The sequence below is a fragment of the Fukomys damarensis genome, unplaced genomic scaffold (genome assembly GCF_012274545.1).
Source record: "Fukomys damarensis isolate Sample0158 unplaced genomic scaffold, DMR_v1.0_HiC HiC_scaffold_16, whole genome shotgun sequence".
In the NCBI taxonomy this organism is placed as follows: Eukaryota; Metazoa; Chordata; class Mammalia; order Rodentia; family Bathyergidae; genus Fukomys; species Fukomys damarensis.
Window position 1 is genome coordinate 68,616,489 of NW_022900928.1, and position 26,291 is coordinate 68,642,779.

A 26,291-nucleotide genomic window follows, 5' to 3' on the forward strand; every position below is an offset into this window, starting at 1 on the left:
ATATATATATATACATACATACACATACATACACACACACACACACACACACGCACACACACACATGCATGCACACACATATCCATAGCCTGGAAAAAGTGATGTAAAATGATACACATAGTGAGGTATACCTTCAGGCTTAATCTACATGCTAAATCTTTCACTGAAGTTTCCTGGTATTTCTGTGGCCATAAATATACTGCAGATATGAAAGCTTTGGTAACAAACATATCCTTAGTTAATGAAAAGGGATACTACATGGTAGGGTTGTAGGTTTTGCTGTTGTTATTGTTTAGTTATATTCAACTGGAAATTTTTAAAAAGTCACATTGTGGATTGTATTTTAAAAGCAAATATTTAGAAGAGGGAAGATTAACAGGTTTCTCTTGATTTATTTAATTTTTCCTGGAGGGAAAAATGTATAACATATATTATATAGCATAGTCCTCAGAGTAATTCTATTTTACTGGAGGACACCTTTATGTTGAGGATCAGGAGGGCCGATTTGGAAAACAAAGCAAACAAATTCCAGCTAACTAAAATGTCTACGAATCTAGTGAGGTTTGGGTCATTGGGATTTGCTCAGAAAGAGGTTTTGTGGGATGAGGTTAAAAGAGGAGTCCACAAAGTAAGTGAGTGGGCTTGAGAAAAAATAAAGCGAGACTTGGAAAAGTTCAGAAACCTACTGATCCTAAGTGATTCTTGGAGCTATCCAGGAGATTTTTCTCCCTCAGTTTTGTTTTAGTTATTGCTTGCCTCCCTTAATCTCCCTGATCCCAAATTTAAGACTACACATCTCATTTGTCCTTTAAAAATCAAAGGAAAATGCTTTTTCTTAACCCTTGACTTTTCTTCATCTACTGTCCGGACTTTTGCACTTTCATTTCAGCTTTTGGAAAACTGGATCATGCTCATCATCTGCCCTTATTTCCTTAACACCCTGTAACAGTGATGGCAAACTTTTAGGGCTTTCAGTGATACGAACAGCCTGCTGAGCACCTTCTGCCATTAGTTTGCTGCCTTTGCCCTATACTATGTCATGGCTTCTACACCCTTGACCATCTTGAACTTGCTTCCTCTAATATGAAAAAATTCCTGACTGCCTAGTCCTTTAAAGATTTTTAAATTCTCATAACTTTGACTTCTCTTGTTTTCTACTTATGAAGATCAATAACCCCCATCTGTGTACTTTATTTACAGTGACCTATGAACACTTTTCTTAACTGTTAATCTCTGCAGGATAAAAGAATGCCAGTCATGATCTGACTGCTTGCTCTCACCTCTCTGGTCAAATCTCCTGCCTCCCCCATGCTCCTCCCAGTGTTTTATGTTTAGAAATATCACTGTTAACCCATTTCAGGAGTCTTGTGTCTGTTTATGTACCACATCTCCTATGCCTAAAATGTCACTCTTACCCTGTAATTTAATGTTTATCTTTCAGAAATACATGCCTCAGAATCAGCCTACTTCATTATGCTTCCAAAAGTCATTTGCTGCAATTACTTAAGAATATTTTCCTTTTATGAAAACTAGGAAAACTTTTTGAAGATTTAGCCTCATCTAAAATTAATGGAGTTTGAATTTTTTCCCCAAAAGCATAAATTAATACCCAGCTATGTATAACTGGAAAGCTGCAGCCCCTATCTGTTCCTTGTTAGTCTCCACCGTCAGGGGTAACTGTCATGCTGAAGTTGCAACTGCACATTGGGAACGATCTGGATAACTTTATTAACACATTTAACTTAGCAAAGGCAGTATAGGATGCGAGGTTATTCATCCAGCCTTTCTGGACAATCCATAGTATTCTTTCTGCTTTGTCCTTGTTAAAACCATAGTAAAGAACAGCATAACACAGTTGTAGTGCTATCGTTTTCCTATTCCTTTCAAACCTTCCTCTCAGTTTCATTGTACTTTAGTTCTGAGGGAAAGGTATTTTGTTTTGACTTGCTTTTTCCTAATTCTGTTTTACAAAATTGGAATTTTTTTCATAGAAACTAATAATGAGGAAAATTTTAAAAACCCTTTGGCAAATAATTTGGTTATTCCAAGATGTATTATTTTTAAGACACTTTACAATTAGAAAAGATGATATGAATTTGGTGAGTTCAAGTGGTTCAAAAAGGTAGACATTGAAAAAAATCTCTTTTCTTCCTAATTTTTCCTCAGAAGTTTTCTGTTGGTATTTTTACTTGTTTCTGTTTTTTTCCGTCTGATAATTGTGCATACCCAAAATGATGAATGTACTTTTAAAAGATTAAGAATTTATATTTTGCCACTCTGGGGTGGTATTTATGTATCTTGGAAGTTAGAAGGCTGGTTGTATTTTTACTTTCTGAAGTACACTACTCCACATTTATTTTTGTGAAATAAATATTGATTTTGCATAACAGAAAAGGGTATATCTTATATATTATCCAAGGTGAGTGATCAGGCATTTCCTATTTTCTGTTTTCAGTTGTGTTGAGTTTCATACTAATTTTGAGCTGACCCTTTTATTGGGAACATAAAGTACAAACTGCTTGATGGCAGTTGAGGGTACTTAGGTGACTGGATGTTCAGTTCTGCTATTAATCCACCTGGCAAAAGTGCTCTGAGCACTTTGTCCTCCAGGTTGTACTTTATTGTGACTCGTTCCAAGCACTTTACAAGAGGATATTATTATAGTTAGGATTGTGAGGCACAAAGGATTTGAGATTTTCACAGGCACGCTCCATGACTTGATAATGGAACCAAACAACATCACCCAGTATTCCTGGCTCCCTGGTTTAAAGCACTAATTCAGAACTGTTTTTACAAATGCATTAGGACTCTGCCAGCTGTAGAGGTAGACTGATGTGATTTGATACCTGTTATTTACAGAAAGTCATAGATTGCCCTCTACTCCCAGAAAACCTTTTAAAAGCATCCAGTTAAAGATCTTTTTCCATTCTGCATTTCCTCATTTTTCAGTCTTCTTGATTTTCAGCCCTCCTTTCTCACCTACCATTTCTCATCAAACTGCCCCAACAAATATTGAGTAGATTTAAATCCATTTTACAGTCTTAATATTCTTAATCAAAAGCAGTATATATGTGCACACATCAGCATTCATAGAAAGTTGTTTCAATAGCACATGCTGGAAAATGAGCAGTGAAAGTGCCTCCTATCTCTTTTCTATCCTTAAAAAAAAAAAAAAAAAGATTTAAAATTCCACACTATTTAGAAGAGTTAAACATGAGGCCAGAAGGAAAATCTTTATAACTTCCCATTCTTGCTTGCTATTACTAGGACATTATTTAATTTTGCAACCCCTTCCTGCATTATTTCAATTTTTTTTATTATTATCCTTGAATTACATAGGTTTAAGTTGGTCTGAAGCCTGAACATAAAGATATCATTATTTTGGCAGTGATAGTTCACCTTCCCCACATGATTTTTTTTTTTTGAACTGCCAATTATATGGAAGATGGCTGTGTAACTTCTTTGATGTTTTTGTTAAAGATTTCTAAAAATTCTGTTAGTGTCCTGCTTGAGACAGGTCTTGGATAAGGGCTGTAGTGCCTATTGCTAGTGGCAGAGCTCTTTGTTATCTGCTGTTGATGGTGATAAGTTAATATTAGAAAAGAACCTTTCAACCTGAAAGTTCCTGAAGCCAGAAATGGACAGAACTCAGTTCAAAGATTGACACAATCAATCTTAGGATAGAGGGTAGCCCTGTATACAGTGTTTCTCTCTACAGATAGAAAAAAATTATAAACTTAGTTTACAAATGAAGGTTTTTTTAAAAAAACAGAGATCAGCTCTGTATTTTCAAGGTAACTTGTAATATACTTATGAAATTAATTCCATATTCTAAACTTTGGTGAATTACAAAAGTTTACTGGATGGCCATGTGCTTGGCAAGCACCTGCTGTGTTCTAGTCATTTGTGAACTGATTTCACAAAGTCCAGTAAGTGGTGCTGGTAGTAGTCTAGGATATGGGCCGAGTTTAATGACTACTTTTATATTCATGCTCTACTCCCCTCAACCCCCATTTTTGTTTCAGATTGGAGGGAAAGATTTAGACCCCATAGGAGAGAATGTTAGAGAAGATAACTAGCTTAGGTGGTGAGAAAGCATAAATTTTCTATGTCTGTGTTCTCTCTACCTTATTATAACATCCTCTTATAATTAATAGTATTTGTATATTTTAGAGCTTTCCAAATAGCCCTATAATCAAATAATATGTTTATATATTTTAGGGTTCTGCTTCAATCCTGTAATACAAGTAGTATATGCAATAGCTTATTCTGTAGATGTATCACATCAGGCCTTCTTCATATCTTAGTTGTATTTTTGCAGTATTTTCCTAACTTGTTTCCTGCCTTCAGTCTTGTTTGCTATATGTCCATCAACTACAAATTTGGCTGGAAGAGCTTTCCAAAAAATTGATCATTGTATTCCCTTCCTTAAAAACGTTTTAGTTTCTTCCTGCTTATTATAGAAAAAAAATTCAGTTTTTTAGTGTAGCACATAAGCTCTCCTCTGAGGTTTCCATTTAGATTCTCTTGACCATTTCTTCCATGGATATGCTGAACTGTCAGTACCAGATTTCTTGAGGTTATTCATACATACTATTGTGCATTTTCATTGCCATACCTTTTGTCATGATGTCCTTTATTCTTTGAGTTCTCTCCATCCTCCTCCTTTTTTCTACTTATTTTATTTGTTAAAAAGTAAACTGATAGCTGCTAAATGGATTTACAGGTGTTAATTATAGTCACTGATAATTTGGTTGAATTTTAATGCAGAGCATAAGCTACCCCTTCTGATAATCAGTTATCAGGCTGTCACAAGTTAGCATTGCATGTTTTTGAAGAAATGCTAGAGTTATTTAATGTTTGGACTGTTAGAACAGTGCCACATGAATACTGGCACCCACCAGAAGCCTTCTTGTTATTCTAGGTTGGAAGTGATCACATCCTTCTAAATTTTGGAATTCTTTAATTATATTGCAAATATCGTATGCTGAGCTTTAATTGCTATTATTTGTCTGTGTATATGGCTTCCCTAAGTCATAAGATCTCACCATAGTGTAAGTGGCTGGGAGTAGTGAGCATGTCTTATATGTCTCACTGCCAACCCTAGTACCTGGTAAATAATTGGCCATAAATATTTGCTTTATGAGTGAATAAATGATTTTGATGATTTTTTTGGTTGCTTGTGAAATTTTAGGGAAGGAAGATGGACCAACCCAGTGGAAGAAGTTTTATGCAAGTATTATGTGAAAAATACAGTCCTGAAAACTTTCCTTACCGCCGTGGCCCTGGGATGGGAGTCCATGTCCCAGCCATACCTCAGGGCTCTCCTATGAAAGGTAAGTTGGGGCCTAAAATATTTATTTACTGGAATTTACTTAGGAAGTTATGTATATTGCAATAATGGCCTAATTCATAGATGATTTCCTTTAAGTTGTGAGTCTAATCATTCTTGTTTGGATTTCATTCAGCTAGCTACCTAGCTTAATCACTTGCTCACTCACGCCCTCCCTCTCTCTCTGTCTCTCTCTCTCTTTCTTTTTTTTTTCTCTTTCTCCCTCTTTCCTTCCTTCCTTTCCTTCCTTCTCGCTTGTAGTGTAGGCTGGCATTGGACTTCTTATGTACCCCAGACTGGCCTCAAACTCATGGCACTCCTCTTGCCTCAGCGTTTTGAGTGCTGGGATTACAAGTGTGTGCCACCATGCTGCCTGCTGGATTTCAGTTGATTTTGCTTTTTGTTTTTTAAAAAAACTCACAGAACTTCTTTTCCGGTGGATTAACCAGGAGGTGTTTTAGTTGCAAGAATATTTGAGTGAGACAATCTTTCAGAGGCATGTTCTTTTAAGAACTGGGGGAATGTAAAACACTCTATGACTGGTTTGTGTCTCATAGTCATTAACAGACTGATTAAAGTACAAGACATTTATGTTTACAAAGATGTAACAAAAAGTCTGTGTTGGGCCACATGAATACCACAGTGATGGGGAAAGAAATTCAGATAATTAATATGACTAGGAAGATACTCAAAGCTGTGATGCATACTAATCCTTCAGGAATATATAATTTGTTTAGAAAGGAGCTAAAGGCATTCTAGATCAGAGAATAGATGGGAGCAAAGTTCTATAACTAGAAATGTACAAGGTATGTTTTTGCTTGCCTTTTAGCATTGTTTTATTTAATAGACCTTGGAATTGGTTCTTTGTAATTGAGAATTAATGGTGAATCATTGTTTTAGTTTCTGTTTTCAAAGATCCCTGAGTATTTATTATTTCCAATACAATTATGTTTTCACTTCTTGTAATCTGGAATGCCAAAGAGAAGTGGGTATCTCGGTAATTTTTTTTTAAGGATCCATTTCCATTCTGATAAATTTGATACTGAAAAGTGTTAAGTTGAAAAATCATATAATTTGAGGTCTCCATTTAATAAAATATGACATTCATGATTCCTTGTTTTATGCGAAGTGGGAAGAGTAGTTGAATTTCTGTGTTTATCCCTTTTAGTAGAGATAGCAAGAGTGATTTTATTGACACATATTTTTTTGATCTAGCAATAGTCAGAGTTATTACATCTGTTTGGCTGAATTCATTCAGTGTTTCAGATACTGAAACACTTTTTTGTATTATGATTATGTTTTTAAAAATGGCTGATTTTCATAAAGGACAAATTCTACATGGATATGAAATGGGGCAATTAGTAGACAAATATGAAGGAAACAGATGTAGTTTTGATCTCCTTAAGTGAAGAAGATTTCATGAATATGAACTTAAAGAACAGAAATGGTTTAGCAAATAATCTCCTGGTTTGAGATAATTTTCATAGGCAGCAAAAGGTAAAGATACACACCAGACAGAGAAGAGTTAAACAGAATATTGTTGAACTGAATTAAAAAATCAAGGCCAATAGGAAGTGGTGGTAATCTGGACATGAATTTTACATGTGGTATATTCCAAGGATAAGATGATAAGGTGATGGCTCTGTTATTGTAGCTGAGAGAAAGAGTCCCGCTGGAAGTAAAAACCCAAACATGTTGGGTTTTTACATGACATGTTGGTGGTTTAGTACTTCTGAGCTCCTCCTAGCTGTATTTAGCCATCTCCCCTTAGAATTTAGGGCTCTTGGATCCTGTTATATTCTTCATTCTCAGGTCCTTGTGCAATCTCACACTATTTGATTTTTGTTTCTTGACAATCACTGGGGTCTAAATGGGGTAGTCAAAACTTAGGTTGATAAAGAAGTGTTTTGTGTGCTCTGTGATTCAGATCGCCTCAACCTCCCAAGTGTGCTAGTGTTGAACAGCTGTGGAATTACCTGTGCAGGAGATGAAAGAGAAATTGCTGCCTTTTGTGCTCATGTATCGGAATTAGATCTTTCTGACAACAAACTTGAAGACTGGCACGAGGTAAAGTTTTTATTTTGGTGAAAGGCAGAAATAACCACTCTGTTATTGTTTTATGTTATATATTCTGCTGAATTCAGGTTCTCACTTGAGATTGTGTGTTTGTGTATCTCAAGATAAATGACTTTGATGGTGATTATTCTAATAGCTTTGTTGTTGCCAACTTGTTTTTTATCATTGTGAGAAGGACTGAGAAGCTTTATCCCAGGCTTCAAGAGGTTAGTGAGTGTAGAGGTTTAGATTACTACCAATGCATTAAATTCTCTCCTACTTCACTAGTTTATACATCCTATACTCATTTTCCATTTCTGCTTTAGTACCTATTACTGTAAACTAACATTGCTAGAGCTTGAAGCCAATATTATAAAAATATCTATTCTTGTTACTGAAATTTATCCCAATTATATTAGAAATTTTCTTATATTAAGTCCTTCTGGTAGTTTGATATAACTAATGTCTTTGTACCTCAGAGTAACTCTTAGTACAAAAATAACAGAATTATAATATTCTCTCTTGCTATTATAAATAACATGACACACCTGGTTGTAACATTACCTGATAGGGTCTAACTGGAAGAGTAAAGGAAAAATAATTTTTCTTGCTTGACTCATGCTCCTGCCTTAATTTAGACTCTTAGTTTTTTTGTTTCAGCTATTGGAGATGGTTCCTATTCCTGGGTCTTCAGTCTTATACAGTGCCACTACCAACTCCTTTTAGTACATGAACCATGCTGTGACAATCTCATATGAAGTCCTTTGATAGCTTTCATTGCATAGAAATGAAGGTCTGAATGCTCTGAGCTTGGTCCTTTATCATATGGCCTTTTGTGATTTCTGGAACTTTTATTTTGTTTTGAAACAGGGTCTTACTGTATAGTTCAGGCTGGCCTTGAACTATCAGTGATCTTCCTGTCTTGGCCTCCTGAGGGCTGGGATTATATGCATGAATCAACACACCTGGCTATTTCTGGAACTTCATTTGCATCTTTAGCCATATACTTTTATTTTCAGCCCAAAATAATCTCATGACAGGAAGAGCTTTTGTTCATGCTGAACCCACTGCTCTCTTCCTCCTGTGACTACCTGGTCACTTCTGATCTTCCAGACTTGGCATTCAGGCAGTCAGATTATCCTGCAGCCCTGTATCATACTGCAGTGAAAGGATTCATCCCAGTGCCATAGTCACTTGCTTACTCAACAGTTTTCCTGTTAGACTGAAAGGTTCTTTCAGGTAGAAATTTTTGTCTTTTTAAATTTAGCAGTGCCCAGCCTACCAGGAAATCAAATGTTTATTGAACGGGTTAATGAATAAACCATCATATTTTAAGGATTAGTCAAGATCACATGCTCCAACTTTTCCTATGATCTTAAGAAATTTACCAAGTCCTGCAGTGCTTGAGCTTGCTCATCCATAATATGTTTGTTGATAAAATTAATCACTGAAGCACTGTGTAGATATTGATTGCTATACAAATTCTAAAACAGCTTTCTGTTTAAGAAAAATCTGTCCATATCCTAGTTTGTTCACTTTTTAATATTTATCTATTTCAGTTTTATTTTGCCTGGTAACTATTCTGTTGGTTATACTTCTTGTTTTCATAGGATTTTTACCCAATTTCTTGGAAATGTATGTCACCTAATGTCTAAGTGATACACAGATTTACAGGGCTATTCTAAGAAATAAATCTGTATGTATACATTTATTTATCTAAACAACTAGTGTAATTCACTATTTGAGAAGTTATAGTCTGTGCCTTCTTAGTCCTTTGAGATACCTCATTACCATCCATATTCCTTCCATACTGCACAAACTCAAAAAGAACACCTTATTAATCCTTCTTCTCTGCAATTCTCCTGAGTCCTGCTGCTAAAGCTCTTGTGAGATTTGTGATCTGGATTGGTGACAAATCAGACCAATTCTTCAATTCTTTGAGTCACTTCAGCTGTTATGGTCATATATTGAATCCTCTAAATTTGTTTCCTTTGGCAATATAAAATTTCACAAAGGCTCTATGCTTTGTACTTTGACTATGTACATGAGCTTTTGCTAACTGGTGGGAGCAGTTTTATAACTATGTAGTTGTCACTTGAGAAGGAAGCTGTATGTAGTACGGGTCATTCCACAGTGCTTACACTAAGTAATTTAGCCTTTTCTCTACTTAGACAAAGTTTTATATTAAGTATTTCTCAGACCACATTGACATATAGCCAGAGTCACATATTTATTTGTACTGTATCTACGCTCACTTTTTGCCCTCTTATGTGCTCTATAAGCAGTTTTCAGGTAAATATTGGTTGCTTCTATTTTCACTTTTCCATTTTTCAGGTTTTTATTTACCTTTTTGGTTCTGGGGACTAAACCCCATACTTTTGCACCGAGCTAGGTCCTCAGTCCTTTTTACTTTTATTATTGGACTCTGCCCTGCTGGATTGCTGAGGCTGGCCTTGAACTTTTGAACCTGCTGTCTCATCCTCTTGAGTAGCTGGGAGTATAGGCAGGCATGGCTCCAGTTTATTTTTGTTTTCATTATTCCTTGATGTTTATTCCTTACCCTTAACTACAGTTAATATCTTTTACAGTATGTATCAGAGAACAAAGATACAGTATAAATATTAAAGGAATATTGACTTTTCCCTTGATAAGCTGTCATGCTACAAAAGCTTCATGTCACTGGTTTTAAGACATTACATTTCAGCTTCATTACAGTGCATATATCTGATCATCGAAAATATCATTTGTCCCTAATCATTAACTTGGTTCACTTTAGCCAGTATTAATACAACAAATGTGGAACAAAATTTTTTTCAGTCTTCTGAATTGTCACTAATATTATAAATTATGAGTAACTTCTTTTGTAATTTATACTATTTGTTGCTATATATCCAAAGGCTACAATAAGTATGAATGAGAAATATAATACTTTTGTATGTGTGGGAAGATTTATTTCCACCTTATTAAAATTAGGCACTGATATGTTAATAAAATGCACTTTTTAGGTGTTGATTTAAAATTTTGCTGAGTAAAATTATGTTGTACTGTTCCCAAGATACCTCCTTATTTCTCCTTTCCTTATCAAAACCATTTTATAAAAGAAATTAAATAAAGCAATTGAGAGGAGGGAGGAATTAGTTGGGTGAGGTAGAGAATGGCTTGGGTATAAATTACAGATTGTTATCTTAAAACCCTTTCCCCATGTTTCTTGAATCTTTAGTTTCTTCTCTTTTAGAAGCCAGAGTGGAGGAGCCCCTATTAAATCTTGAGATTGAAGGCCTAAGAGGGTGACCCAAGTTCATCTCCATGTTTCTGCACATTGGCAAACAAACTCAGCTCAGTCCAACTGGAAGAGCGTTTTTGATCTTGTTGTTTTTGTTGTTTAGAATTTAAAAAAGGACAATCTAAAGCCCTAGAAACTAGAAACTCAGTGGAATGTTTGTTAGTCTTTAACATTGGGAAATTTTCCATCATAAGTAAATTTTTCTGTGTAATAATACATTTTTCTCAATCTTATCATCAGTTGGAATTTACACCCGAAAAATTTATTCTTGCCCTTTAAAAAGTCAGATTTATCTGTTTCTAACATGCATTATTTTCCTGCTTAAGTTATGAGATTCTAGTGCAATTTTATATTTTTGGAATATACAAGCAATTATAAATCTGTATTTCCACTGAATAGTAGTAGATATAGGCTCTGATGATTACATCATATAACTGTTAGCCTGGGGAAATCTCCCTGAAAAAACTTTAAAACCCTTAAATTAGCCACTTTTTATTATCTTCCTTTTTATTTTAAAAGAAAAATGTGGGAAGAAATCAAAGGGCTTATGTTTTGTTTCATTTAACTGGGTTTTATCAAAATGGGCAGTCAATCTTCATGCCTTAAATGGAGCAAAATTCCACTTTTTCCCTGCTTGAAAGATGTACGATATAGCCAATCATCGTCTTCTATATGAAGGTCCTTTGTATCATTAGTATTGAGGTCATAGAATGCAGTACAAGCTTGGTCCTTGCATGAACTATGTAACTGTATTGTATCACAGACTAAACTGCAGATTCTAGTCATATATTGCATTAATGTTTGGTATCCTTTGGTCACCAAAAGGATCAAGCATAAGGACATGTGCAGACTTATATAAATTCCCTGTACTTTAAACAGAAGTCTTCTGTATTTTCTCTAAAAGGAAGCTTATTTCTGCATTTCTAAAATGAGATTAAAGTGGTGCTAACTTCAGAGGGTTAGTGTGGGGGATAGATGAAATAGTGAATGTGAAGAATTTTACCTCTGACATTCTCCTCCAAACCTTATTGGAGTTAATCTACTCTGATTTTAGAGCTCCTGAGCTGAATATAAACAGAGACTTGGTGTAAAGTAGTTACTTTTTCTTTCTACCCATAATTCCCCCCTCCCACCTAATACATTTTTCCAGAGCTTTGAAAAGAAACTGATACCCATGTCCCAACCCTGCAGCTTGTCCTACTTGTGAAACTTCGGACTAGTTTGTAGTTGCACCTGGGAATCATTATTTTCGATTGATAGCCAGGGTTGAAATACTGTTTCATGTTATTCTTATTATATTAGCAATAGTTATATTTATTGAATGATTTCGTGCCATAAGTTACTCAGTAAATGTTAAATGCTCCACTATCTCTGCTTCCATCATTTACATGCAATTAATGGGTAATTAAGGAAACAGGTTTCAAAAAGAGATGTCGGGTGTGTGCTGAGTGCATCACTTGTGTATCTCATTTAATCCAACAGCCATGTAACATAGATAGGTACTGTGTTCCTTGTTTTATGAGATTTGAAAAAGTTAAGTGATTTATCACAGCTAGGAAGGGCTGGAAATTGGTTTGAATTCAGGTTTTCCATCTCTGAATCTAATCCTAACTACCTCTTCCTATTTCCTTTTCCATAACTTAGTTACCACACTGTCTGGACATTTAATGCTTACTATATTTACTGGGCATTTAGTATTTATTTCTTACTTGTTTAAGCTTGTCCTTCTCACTCATTGTGCCAACTACTCTTCAATTGTTATTGCCTTTTTTTTTTGTTACAGTTAATGATGACTAGAATATTAGAAAGAACAGTGACTCTGATTTTAGAATTCCAGATTCTAAATTTGTGACTCGGAGGTGTTAGTCAAGTTATTTAACATATTTGAACCTCAATTTCTTCATTGATTAGATGAAAGTAGTCTTATCTCACAAATTGTTTTAAGACTGTAATGAACAAGCTATATAAAAAGACTAGTTTTGAACAAGTAAACAGTTTAGTATCTTCCTTTTTTTCAGCCTACCTGTTTGCTTACTAAAATTAATTTTTATTTTTGTTATGTAGTTATGGATACTTTTTAAGTAAATATGTTTTTAAAGTGTGATATATCTTCAAACCAGACTTTTTTGATTGAGATTATGTAGTCAGTTTTGAACACATGAATTGTTAGAGTGGTTTTAATTAGCCTTAATGTTCTGAGAATGAAAGCAAGAAGATACTCAAAGAGAATTATATGACCTAATCGTAGCTCTTTAAAAATTTATAGCTTGGAATGTCATGTAAACTATCTTTTAATCTTTTTTATCACAGAAACTATAACATAGAAAACAGAAATTTTGCTAATGGTGGCATAGGAAATCTTTTTTTGTACCATTACTTATCAGATATGCTACTATTTCATAGAAAGAGATTACATTATTTGCCAAGAGTTGTTAAAATCACTTATGCTGCTCAGTGGGTAGCATCACTAAGTAGGACTCCCTGAGGTAAATGGGCCTATGCCTGGGGACCCACTCACTTAGGACTTCTTGAGTGTGATTGCTATATAAAAGCTCTGATTACTGCCTGATGTGTGTTTGTTTTTTTTTTTTTTCTTCTTCTTCTTCTTCTTCTTCTTCTTCTTCCCTAGGTCAGTAAAATTGTGTCAAATGTTCCCCAGTTGGAGTTCCTAAACCTGAGTTCCAACCCTCTGAATTTGTCAGTTTTAGAAAGAACATGTGCTGGATCCTTCTCTGGGGTTCGCAAACTCGTCCTCAATAACAGCAAAGCTTCATGGGAGACAGTGCACACCATCCTGCAGGAGTTACCAGAGTAAGCCCAAGAGCGTTGTGGAGAGGGAGCTGTGTTGCTGTCTGTGTTAGTACATAAAACTACTGCTGATCTCCCATCTCAGAAATACTAGAACTGCAGATTGAATGGAGAAAGAGGCTAGAAAAATGAAGTAATTAGCATGAGGGTGTGAGGGTAATCTGGTAGCATTTCCAGGAGGATACGTATTCAGTGTTGAGTAGCACCAAGACATGAGATATGTCATCCTTTGGCTAGAAAATACCCCTGAGAAGCACTTATCGCTTCTAGATCAGCTCAGCTTTTCTCCATTCTAATCTTCTGATTACCTGATTTAAGAATTTTGCTTTGATCTTTTTTCTTTGGGAGGAAAAACAAATTCATAGTATCTCTAAAATATGTTAACCTTTAGATGATTAAATGCTAGGTGGCCAGATGAGAAAATGGGCCTCTGGTATTGTTTTCAACAATTTAAGACAGAAATTATACTTTTGTTTGTCAGTTTAAAAATGCCTCTTTATGTTTTGTTTGTGTCAGCCTTTGTTTATGCACATAAGGGTGCAAAATGCAAAGTACTTTAAATACATGAAAGAAGCTATAGGTTTCGGGACTTTTTGAGGTTTTTGTTTGTTTGTTTTACTTTTTTGCAGTACTGAGGATTGAACCCAGAACCTATATCCCTAACACTTTTTTTATTATTTATTTAAGACCAGGTCTCACTAAGTAGGCTTGAACTTGCATTCCTCTTGCCTCAGCCTCCTACAGTTCTGAGGTTACAAGTGCATGCCACCACACTTGACTGAGAAGCTGTAGTTTCTTTGACTGTCTAAATATGGAAATTATCAGTGTCCTTCCGAATTTCATCTCACAGTACTTACTGCATCTTTACGTTTTACTGTACAAGATTGGTTTCCTTACTACATGCAACTTCTGCCAAGGGACTGAATGAGCTTTTAGATCCCAGTTCCGTTTACTAACTATATCACCTTTAATAAGATACTTACCCTCTTTGGGCTTAGCTTCTTTGTCTGTAAAGTGGTGATAATAATATTTACCTTTTAGAAATAGAAGTAAAATCTGTAATGTTCCAGACACAGAGTAGAATTTAGTAATTATTGTATCTATTCCTAAATATTTGTTCATAGTTGTTCCTGGAATTTTCTTCTCTTTCCCATCAACTTCTGCAAGTCCAGTCCTCTTCAGTGCCTTGCATCTTTTCCTGGTTATCCTAGCTACAGTTGAAAGTTCATTCCTATGTGAACCATAATTATGCTTACAATTAATATTGCTTAATTTAGCACTAATTGCTTAAGCACAAAATCAGTCCAGCTTATATCATTCTCTGTTGTTTTACATGTTTGAGATTTTGTCTTCTCAGCTGTGCAGTATTTTGAGCTTCAGAAAGGCGGCTTTATATTTTCTCTACAATACCTACCAGTCTCATATAGCATGCCCTCTTTATTTTTTGAATGAATAAAAATAAATAATAGTGCAAACTATAAACTTTAAACAATTTAAAATGTTTCCCTTTTTCTCTACAGTTTGGAGGAGCTCTTCCTGTGCCTTAATGACTATGAAACAGTGTCTTGTTCGTCTATTTGCTGTCATTCTCTTAAGCTCCTACATATAACGGACAATAACCTCCAAGACTGGACTGAAATACGAAAGTTAGGAGTTATGTTTCCTTCACTGGATACCCTCATCCTGGCCAACAATCATTTGAATGCCATTGAGGAGCCTGATGATTCATTGGCCAGGTTGTTTCCTAATCTTCGATCCATCAGCCTCCACAAATCAGGTGAGGCACAGGCTCTTTTTCATTCTGTGGAAATATTAATCTGAGCTTAAGTATGAACTACAATGAAGACATATATTTATTTCAGTCATGCTTCTACCTTTTCATAGGACAAATTTTCAACATGACATGCCAGTGCCTATTGATTGACTAAATTTAAGGCATTCATTTTCATAAATGCTCTAATAAATATTAAGTGACATAGCATTGCACTAGCTATTTGTATTTTATACATTAAACAGGTCATGCTATGGAAGGAGTGGAATGAAGTTGATGAATTAGACAGTAAAAGGCAGAGTAAAAAGAATAAAAAACTAGACTGTATTGTCTGTATTTGGGGTAAGGAAGACCAACATGCCATCTGTTTTCAAATGCTCGCCTTTCTGATGTCTAGTTTATTGTCTATATCTTGCTATCTGATCATATCACAGGAATAAATATATTTAGGCTGGTTTTTTTAATCAGTAAACTTCATGCTTTAGAGCAATTTGAAATTCACAGAAAATTGACCAAGATATATAGAGAGTTTCCATATACACTGTTCCCCACATGCATAGAACCTCCCCTACTATCAACATCCCATGTGAAAGTAGTAAATTTGTAGTGTTTTAATCAATCTACTTTTTCTGATACACCATTATAATTTACATTAAGATTCGTTCTTGGTGTTTTATGTTCTTTGGGTTTTGTCAAATGTATAATAGCATGTACCCACCATTGTAGTATTGTACAGAATAGTTTCACTGCCCTTGCTCCGTTTATTTATCCCCTAGGTCCAGAAAACCACTGAGCTTTTTTGATAGTTTTACCCTTTCTAGAATGTCATGCATTTGGAATCATATGGTATGTAGCTTTTTTAGATTGGCTTCTGTTTTAGTTACTTTTCTTATTGCTAAGACAAAATACCTGACCCCACAAATTAAAGGCGGAAAGGTTTATTTCAGCTCACAGTTTGCAGAGGTTTTTATTTAGCTGACTCTAAGGCAGGGTAGCATGGCAGAGGGGCATCAAAAGGAGAAATAGTTCATGGCAGAGCAGGAGGGAGGCAGCAGTAGCAGTCAGGAAATCCCCCTTTCCTTCTTATCCCATCCAGGCTATAAGACTTTTGGGTAGTGCTACCCACAGCCAGGGTGGGCCTTCCCATTATCCACACTCAGAGAGCTATAATAAAAGTTAGTTGACTAACCTAGTACCACATACCCTTAATACCAGTATCACACATCCTAGATCCAGTCACCTCCTAAAAGCCCCACCTATGAATACATGAGGCCGTGGGGAACATCTAGATACAAGCCATAACAGCTTCTTTTATTTAGTAATATGCATTTATACCCTCCATTGCTTTTCTTTTTTTTTTTTTTTACCTGGGGATTGATCTCAGGACCTTGAGGTTTCCAGGCAGGCGCTGTGCCATTCAGCTACATCCTGACTACCCTCCATTTCTTTTCATGGCTTGAATGGTTCATTTCTTTTTAGCACCAAACAATATAACCTTTTCTGGATATACCACAGTTTGTTTCTCTATCACCTACTGAAGGACATCTTATTGCTTCTGAGTTTTGGCAATTATAAAGATGCTTTGAATGTGTAGGTCTTTTTATGGACATAAGTTTTCAGCTCATTTGAGTAAATAGTAAGGGCATGATTGTTGGAGCATATATGTTTAGTTTGGTAAGAGTCTGCTAAGCTGTCTTCCAAAGTAGTTATACTTTTTTTATTCCTACAGTAATGAGCAAGAGTTTGTGCTGCTCCACAGCTTTAAGAGTTTTAAGAGTTCATTTTCTATTTTCCCTAATAGTCCTTTATCAAATGTGTTTTACAAAAACATTTTCCCAATATGACTTATTCTTGAGACACTGTCACTTATCCTATTTCTTGGAACAAGTACATAATTGAAAGTAACCCTACCCCGCAACTGAAAAAAAATAAACTTAGTTTATTTCACTATAAATACTACAAGTGAAAAGTTTTGAAAGCCAGTATTTTGTGTAAGGAAGCTGTTTATTTCACAGTTTGACACCAGATGATCTAACTCTTTTCTTCCTTCTAGATGGAAATACCATTGTAAGGGAAGAAGACAGTTGTGATTTGGAACAATTTGTACCAGAGTCCTTATAGGTTGTTCCTCTGTCTTTATCTTTGTGGAAGTTTTACAGAAATAAGAAGGGACTGTGTTGCTGTCCAAAATGAATATCCTATGTTGTAAAATTGACCAGCTTCATAATTATAGGAATATTTTTCCTGCTTGCAAGTCCTACATGACTTTCAAGTGAGGTTTTGACATGGATGATACATTTGCTCACAGTCATCAGGACAATTTAATTTTACAACTAAAAACCTTAATTTGTTGTATGTTCTCCTTACTCAAAGGTTCAAGGTTTTTGTTTAACAGTGATTTTGGACCCATTTCCCATCATAAAAGAAGAACAGTATAAAAATGATAATATTTAGTTTCTAATTGTGTTGACCATATCCAATTTTAGAATTTGTCAGGTAAAAACTTATATATGACATGATCAGCTCTGATCCAGAGCTACATTCCATGAATCTGTAAAATAAAATGAGTTGGTATACTACTTTCCAAAAAAATGAGGTAATTGTGACTTGTTTCCTGCTTATTGAAACCATCTTTGACCCATCTTCTGAATCATTTTGGTAGAATCAGGAGATGAGAGAATGTTGGAAAACAAGTCTGCTTCTTCTTCACCACTGACCTCAGTGATACGAGAAACTCTGGCAAAATTTTTTTGGTGTATTCCAGTTTTTCTTTGGATAGGAAATAAATTTCAGGCTTTCTCTTATGATCATCTTAACATTCCCAAAATTATTAATTGGAATGATTTCCTTTTATTTGGTGCTTTTCTGTATTAATTTAAACAATATCTTTCTCAAAATAGGTTTGCAGTCCTGGGAAGACATTGACAAACTAAATTCATTCCCCAAACTTGAAGAAGTGAGGTTGTTAGGAATTCCTCTTCTACAGCCATATACCACTGAGGAGCGCAGGAAATTGGTGGTAGCCAGGTCTGTTGTCTAGATTTCTTGTGTTTTCTTTTCACAGGGCCTTACTGTTTTCTTAAAGGGGTGGTATACTATTTGGGGAGTGGACACTATGAATCTACCGATATCTTGAGCAGATCATGCTTAAAGGAGCTGTTTCTGTAGCTTCCAGTCTTGGATAAAAATCAGTGTAGTACAGTGAGGAAAATGTGAAACTTGTTGTCCTCATTGCCTCCAATGTCCTGTAATGCCACCAAAATATTCCCTCATAAATCTGTTCCATTGTTATGGTTTTTATTTACTTTTCATTGAGTTTATTGGTAGTTTTTAAGTATATAGTACAGTTACATTTACCATTGGGATCTTGTGCCTTTACATGACAGATCTTGGTTCTCTATTTTTCCCCGTACCCCTGCCCTCCCTTCATGTGATGCCTCCACCCTCCCCTATTTACAAAGACTTTGTTTCCGTTTTTTTCCTTTTCTCATGCTTTTTCTTTTCCCTTATTTCCTTTCCCCTACCCTTCCCACTTCCCCTACACCTTTAGCCCTTTTCTTCCTATTTCACATTGTCAGTTATACAATTTGGATCTTATTTACATTTATAGTTTTTCACACCAAAGAAACTATTGAGTATTTATACATGTGTGTCTTATGTATTTCACTTAAGACTATGGCCTCAATATGCATCCATTTTCCTATGAATGACTCTATAGTTTCTCATTCTTTATGGCTGAGTAGTACTCCATTTTATAGAAAAACCACATCTTCTTTATCCAGTCTCCATCTGATGGGTAGTTGGGCTGTTTCCAAGTTTTAGCTATTACAAACTGTCACTATAAACATGGGTGCACGTATTGTCACTGTGGTATGATTCCTTTAATTCTTTTGGAAAGATACCCAGCAGAGAAATAGCTGGGTCAAATGGAACCTCTAATCCTAGTTGTTTGAGGTATCTCCATATTGATTTCCATAGTGGTTGCACCAGTCTGCTCTCCCACCAACAGTGGAGAAGGGTTCCTTTCTCCCCACAACCCCACCAGCATTTGTTATTGGTTGATTTCTTGATAGCAGCCATTCTTTCTGGGGTGAGGTGGAATTTCAGTGTTGTTTTCATCTGCATCTCTCCAATGACCAGTGATTGTTATGGTTTTTAGTATTAAGGTTTTTTGAGGAACTGTCCTGGATCACAAGGTAAAAGTCCATATGATAGGAGATCTTTCCTGTTGTAGTTGTCCTTATTTCCTTGGTTAACATAGTGGCCATTTGAAGTGCGAATACTTGGGAATTGGGCTATTTCCTCAGCCTCTATATTTTCTTTTTGAATATATGTTGGCTTAAATATAACTAGCATTCTTATTATGTTCTTTGTTGGACTCCCCTGCCTTTTTTATCTCAGACACTGCTTCCACAGACTACTAGAATTTCCTACTGGGGGTAATTTTGTAGCAGAAATGAGACTTTGACTAAAATGAAAAGGGCTATAGAGCTTTGCTTTGTTCTCTTTGTGTACTAAACATAGTAGTTTTGAAAGAGAAACTAGGCTTTAAGGTTCCTTAAAGAAGAGTTGTTCTTTAAACATGATTTTGATCTTTCTGACCAACTAATGCCTTACTACTTTGCAGTTGTTAACATCCATATTAGTATCTAACTGAAGAAAGAAATGTTAGCATACTTCTCTTTGAAGAAGGTTTTTACAGAATACCTTATACATGATTGTCTACACAGTTCTTTTGCAAATATGATAAATTAATTCCTGAATTATATAATCACACTGAGCACTCTTTAGACATGTGTTGTTTTTTATAGTAGCCACTGGCCATGTAAAATATGTTTTGTCTGAATTGAAATGTGTTAAAGAGTAAAATAGATAATGGATTTCAAATACTTTCTATGAATAAAAGAATAGAAAATAGCTTTTTAATTATTTTTGAGTAGTGCCCACTGTACATGTCAAAATGATTGTATCCTGGATGTACTGGATTAAGTAAAAATATATTGTTAAAATTAATTTTACCTTTTTTTAACTTTTAAAAGTGTGGTTACTAGAGAATTTAAAATTACTTTTGTGGCTTGCATTATATTTATTTAAGTTGGGTGTTGATGTTGCCTAGATTCTTATTTTGAAAGATGAGGTATGATTATGAAAGTTCAGTGTCATACTCAAAAATGAAACTAGATTTGTTTGGTCTTTTATGTGACTTTAGTCCATGTCTCTATTTATACACAAGCAAAAGTCCATCAAACATTGTCCTTTCAAAGAAATAAGACTGAGATTCAAATGAATTATTTTATTTCTAGACCTAAAATAAATATTTTTGACATCTTAAAAGGTCTTTTTTTTCTTTTAATTTATAGATTGCCATCAGTTTCTAAACTTAATGGCAGTGTTGTCTCCGATGGTGAGCGAGAAGATTCTGAGCGATTTTTTATTCGTTACTATGTGGATGTTCCAAAGGAAGAAGTACCATTCAGGTAAAAGCCTCTTATCAGCTTAGCAAAGCACTGTACTGTTGAGGCAACTTTAAAAACTATTGTTGTAGGGAAAAATCTAATATTTATTTATTGGATCATTTCTAGAGGACTTTGATAGTAAGTTTTTTTTAAAAAGGAAGGAAAACGAAAGCAAACCTATTGTGTCTCATTTTCCACAGTGTTTCTCTTCTCATCTCACGTTTGTATTAGGAATGACTGGGTATTTCACCAATTCAGTAGTTCCCATTCCGTACTTCTTGTCATCAATTTTTTTTTAAATTCTCTTCTCTGGTGGCACATTTTTATTGACCCTCAAAATAGGCCTCATTTATTTTGCATTTGCTTTCAGGATACATTAATTTCAACACTTTGGAAGACTTGGAAGGTATACAATAGGTTCAGAATAGAGAAAATTTTAAATAGAGTTTTTGGAAATATTAAAGGAATTAGGATGGTTGAGTCTGAAGGGAAATGCTGAGTAATAAGTTAGTCAATACTTATCAAATGTATGAAGAGTTAATCTGTATTGTATAGTGAGGAACTGCTTTTAAAACTCTGCAGGTAAGAGGAAATATAACAGGTGTGATACAGGCAGATATATAAGAAAGAAACAACCCTCCAAAAATAGTTTCCTACTTGTTGGAAATGAGAACTGGCTACTAAAAAAGTTACTTACTTTCCTTCCTTAATGACTCTTAGAATACTGTAGTATGGATACGTATTTGGCTTGAGAAATTTCAGACAACTGGAATGGAAGTTAGGGCTGACTGTGAGTCATTATAGTTGTGCCTCCTGGTTACAAATATCTATGACTCTAACTCATTCTTACTGAATACATTCCCCCCATTCTGTAACATTTATGGGGCTTATAGGGAGTTGACATTCTGTAAGCTTCAATCAATGCTATATAAAAAGGGTTAGTAATATTTATAAGTAGTGTTTTAAAGTCAAAGCCTTAAAAAGTATTATATAAATTAAGGAAAGACTTTTGAGGTAACTTAACAGAGCAACCAGGTAATAGATATTACTGTTTCTTTTAAAGTAACTGATACATGTTAGGTTAAATTTTATGAAAAAAATATTTTAGATTAAAAAGGGGCATAATATCTACAATTGCATTTGGTTCAGTCTAACATATTAAAGGAAGAAGTAAATATTTTGGCTTTGAGCATAAATCTATCATTATAATTTTTTAACTTGCAGTCTTCTACAAGAAGATACATGTGGAGAATTATTTCCTGACCCCATGGGTCTGAAGTATAGTTAGGCCTCGGTACTAGCTGGTGTTCTTGAATGGGAGTCACAGAAAGCACCTTGGATGATTAAATTTAATTAGAAGAGAAATTTATTGGAAGAACATTTATTGGAAGGACATTGGAAACTTGAAGCATTATTAGGCAGGATGAAGAACCAGGTATAGTCCAGAACCAAGGGAGACAAGGACAGCAGTGGTTTTGACTCAGATTCTGCTCCAGGTACCATGGCTGTCACTGTTATCTCTAGACACTACAGTGCCAGCCTTTACTGCTGGACACATGAAGCTGTGTATTGGATTTTTTATTTCCCGGTGAGTGCTGAAAATAATTGCACTGACCTTTTTTCCTATTAAAAATATTTAATAAGTTCCTACCATAAGATTGATACTGTAGTAGAAGTAAATAGTGAGCAAGTTCCTATTTTATGAAGCTTAATTTTAATGGGTTCTTTCATTGACCTTAACCTCATTTCCCTGAGCCAGAAATCTATAGGGGACCAAATAATTGGCTCTTTTTAGGCCGTGAGCTCACAGCCTTTCCCCAGACATCGGAGAAAGGGTTACTTGCTCCAGTTTTGGCTTCTGTAGTGAGAGGTAGAATACTGTTTCCCTTGATCTTGGTACTTTCTCCCAAACAGGACCAAGTCAGCAAAAAGTATATGTAACTATAGTCTGCCTCTTAGAATTCCCGATATCTCTGTATCTTTTCCCTATTGTTATATAAAACATATTCTTAGCTGCCTAATGTATGCATTATATAGGTGAAATCACATTTCTTTCCAGTAAAATGACACTGGTTTTATGAATTTCTGCATCTGTCCATTTCTCCTTTCTTTCTATATCTTGGAATCTATTGATTTAGTTGCAGATTTAACCATGCCAGGATATCCTTTACAAAATAATGGAAAACTTAGAGAAGGAAAGTTAACTAAAATTTATAAACATTTATATGAAATGGCAAAAAACAAGGTATAAACATATAAGTATGGATTGATATTCTCATGTTTGTACATTGATCCTGAATATATAAATGGTATTTATGACTTTCCTCTTCCATTGTGTGCCCTTTTTGTTTACATGCAGTGAAGATTGTCTTGAGGTAACTTAGAGATTTTGTCTGTTTTTAATCTGTTTTGAGATAAAAGATGAATTTAAATCTGTGGGGGGTGGGACTTGAAGCCTTGGTAATTTTGCCTCTGTGGTTTCAGCAATTTTGGATAATTTTTTACCTGGAAGATACCAGAAAGTACTACAGAAATAGTCTGGGTTCCCTCTCTACCCACATGTACCCCCTGCTGTATTTCCCCTTAACCATCAAGCTAACTTTTCTTGCCTAATACACTCTTTTTTTTTTATCTTACTGAGTTTATTGGTACTTTTTAAGTACACAGTACTGTTACATGCATCATTGGGATCTTGTACCTTTACATGACAGATCTTGGTTCTCATTTTTCCCCCATACCCCTGCCCTCCCTTCTCCCCCTCCCCTATTTACAAAGACTTGACACTCTTTTTTGAAAGGTGGTAATGCTTTTGGCAGAGTGATTTGTAAATGGGTAGTGCTTTTAAAATGGGTGTGAGACTTAGCTTCTAAGCAGGGTGTTTATTGTAGCACTAGTGGAAGTAGTCCTCTCTCCAGTGAGTGTAAAGCCTCTGAACAGCAGACCTCAGGAATATGAAAGAAGTGTTTTATAAGTTAGCCTCTGGTTGTAATCCTGAGGAGTATCACATCCTTCACCTCCAACTCAGGTTTGTAGACCTTTTCTGACCAGGGAATTAGTGGCAGCATTTTTGTTCCAGACCTTTATCAACTGAAATGTTGAGCAGGGATATGGTTGGTATGTCATCAGCCTCTAGTTTTTAGTGGCGACACTGTCTTTGTTCCCTTTAGGGAACAATGTTGCTTTTAGTTTAATGTTTGAGTGCCTCTTTATTCTAACCTGAAAGACTCTGTGATGCTTTAACTACTGCAAAAGATTCACACTGTCAGATTATTTTAACCCATTCTGGCCTACTGCCTGTTTACTTATGCCAACTTTCCCACCCCCTGGTACTTAAATGCCACTTGCTTGGTCTCTTCTATTCTTGAAATGGGTAGTCTGATTTCTGTGTCATCTATCTTTGGCCTATAAAGTATTTTTCAGAGATGTGGACATTCCACTGTACTTGTATTTTGAAGGCATGGAGTAGGAAGTGTCCTCTGTGACCTTTTAAGGTTTATAGATGGACAGTGGATAAAGGTATATTATAAATTACACAGTCATATCCATCGTCTTATATTGTGCAGTTTTAAAATTCTACATTGTTCTAAGAATACGTGACACTACACATACTCTTTTAGCATAGACTATCATTGTATCCAGGTCCTACTTCCATTCAGCCAATTGGTGTGTTTTATGGGGTTTTGTTTGTTTGTTTATTATGTACCGGGGATCAAACTTGGGACCTTGTGCTTGTGAGGCAGGCAGCGGAACTACTGAGCTAAATTCCTGGCTTTCCAATAAGCCAGTTGGATAAACATGTAGAACCACTCTCAGGCATTAAAGGTAGATTTTGAGCTCTGACAAGAGTTCTGCCAGAATCTCTGACAAGCATGCTTGTATCAGCAAACAGTTGGAACTAAAATTGCTTTATCTTCCTCGGTCTAAAACAGTCAGAATCTATACCTGTACTTTTTTTCAGTTTGCTTGCCCATATTAATGAATAAAGTCTTATAATTCATGTGATAGTTAACCCCACAGAGTCTGCTGTTACCTGGTGCAAGTGGAGCAGGATGTGTGTATGGAAGGGTGAAGTGTGAAGCAAATAGGATTTAGTTTACTCATACAAGGGAATTCCTTCAGGCAGGGGTATTTTACTGAGAGGGAGCGGGAGAGGGGAGGGAGAAGGAGAGGACAAAGGAAGCGAGGCTCACCAACTAGCAAGGGGGGCCTACGTGAGAATTAGAGATTTAGGGTACCCCTAACTCACAATCTTTCAAGGCACTGTCATTCCATTTCTATTTCTATTAATCCGTGCTCTAACTTTCATTTTTTGCAACATGGGTACAAACTGAATGAACTTGTAATTCAGCTGAAGCATCCAACCTTTCAGATTTCTTTGATGGTGCCTCTGCTCTGTTGTAAGAGAGAAAAAGATACCTTTCTTAACAGTACCTGGATTCAGTTTGTACATTGGAGCTAGTTTGTAGAAACTTACCTTATAAATTTTTTTTGGTGTTTTTTTTAATGCTATCTTGTACCTGTAGAATAACAGGCACTCTTATCTCATAGTCTTGAATTCTTCATGCTCTTCATTCAGCACTCTCTTAATTAACCAGAGCCTTCTGTGTGACTTGATAACAGTTATTTCATCATGACATGACTGCTTCATGCCAAGGACTTAGAGAATGTCTTCCATGAACACAAATGTGATATTCATTGACCTCTTCTAGGCCAGAAACCAAACCACACTGTTTGTAATTACCTAAGAATCTGTTGTTCATAATCTACTCCCTGGTGACAATTTCTTAACGACCAGTTGGAGTAGGTAGGTAGGAATCTAGTAAAAGACCGTTGTGTAGCTCACAGAAGTGACCAGAAGATTAGAGAAGTAGTATTGGTAGGAAGCAAGGCACAGCCAGGATTTCTGTATCTCACTATACAATATGCTCCTGACATCGATTGTTGGATGGTCATCAGCAAGCTGCTGGACTTCATTGCCAACAGACATTTATAGCCATGCCTTTGAATTGTGTGTGGGTCTTGTCTGGCTTTCTTTCACTTTTCTTTTTTCTTTGCTACTGGGGATCAAACTTGGATCCTTGTGCTTGCAAGGCAGGCAGCAGCACCATTGAGCTAAATACGCGGCCCTTGTATTTTATTTTTTAAGATAGAGTCTCACTATGTAGTCCCAGTTGGCCTTGAACTTGTAATCTTCTTGCCCCAATTTTAGCCTCTAGATCACACAGGGATTATAGATGTGGGCCAGTGCATGTGGCTTGAATTTTTGACTTTTCTATAATCTGCTGTTACTAATCTCATTTAGACCTTGTATCTGTATTACTTATTGAAATAGGTGTCCTCAATCAGTAGGGTATTCAAATGCTTACTAGCCAAAGTTGACATACATCTACTATACTACCTGTTCCCTAATGGTTTTTTCTTTTTCTTTTCTTTTTTTTGGTACCGGGGATTGAACTCGGGTCCTTGCACTTGCAAGGGAGGCCACCGAATCACTGAGCTAAATCCCCAGCCCCCCTAATGGTTTTTTATATAAGTCCAGTGGTAGGATTATCCATGTGTTGGTCAGCTTTTTGTTGCTGTTACCAA

At 35.6% G+C, this 26,291-nt stretch overlaps 1 protein-coding gene across 2 annotated transcripts in view; it reads left to right on the plus strand.

Moving 5' to 3' along the window:
* Window positions 1–5,022: 5,022 nt before the first annotated feature.
* The window catches only part of LOC104865640 (tubulin-specific chaperone cofactor E-like protein), a 132,259-nt gene continuing 110,990 nt past the window's right edge, over window positions 5,023–26,291 (plus strand). The window contains exons 1-6 of one of the 2 annotated variants that reach the window (XM_033764391.1): window positions 5,023–5,336; window positions 7,260–7,399; window positions 13,300–13,481; window positions 14,999–15,255; window positions 18,150–18,276; window positions 20,610–20,726. In XM_033764391.1, the coding sequence (XP_033620282.1) occupies window positions 5,204–5,336; window positions 7,260–7,399; window positions 13,300–13,481; window positions 14,999–15,255; window positions 18,150–18,276; window positions 20,610–20,726 (956 nt within the window). In that variant the 5' untranslated portion in view covers window positions 5,023–5,203. The remainder of the gene's footprint in view (window positions 5,337–7,259; window positions 7,400–13,299; window positions 13,482–14,998; window positions 15,256–18,149; window positions 18,277–20,609; window positions 20,727–26,291) is intronic. The other variant, XM_033764390.1, reaches the window with a different exon arrangement.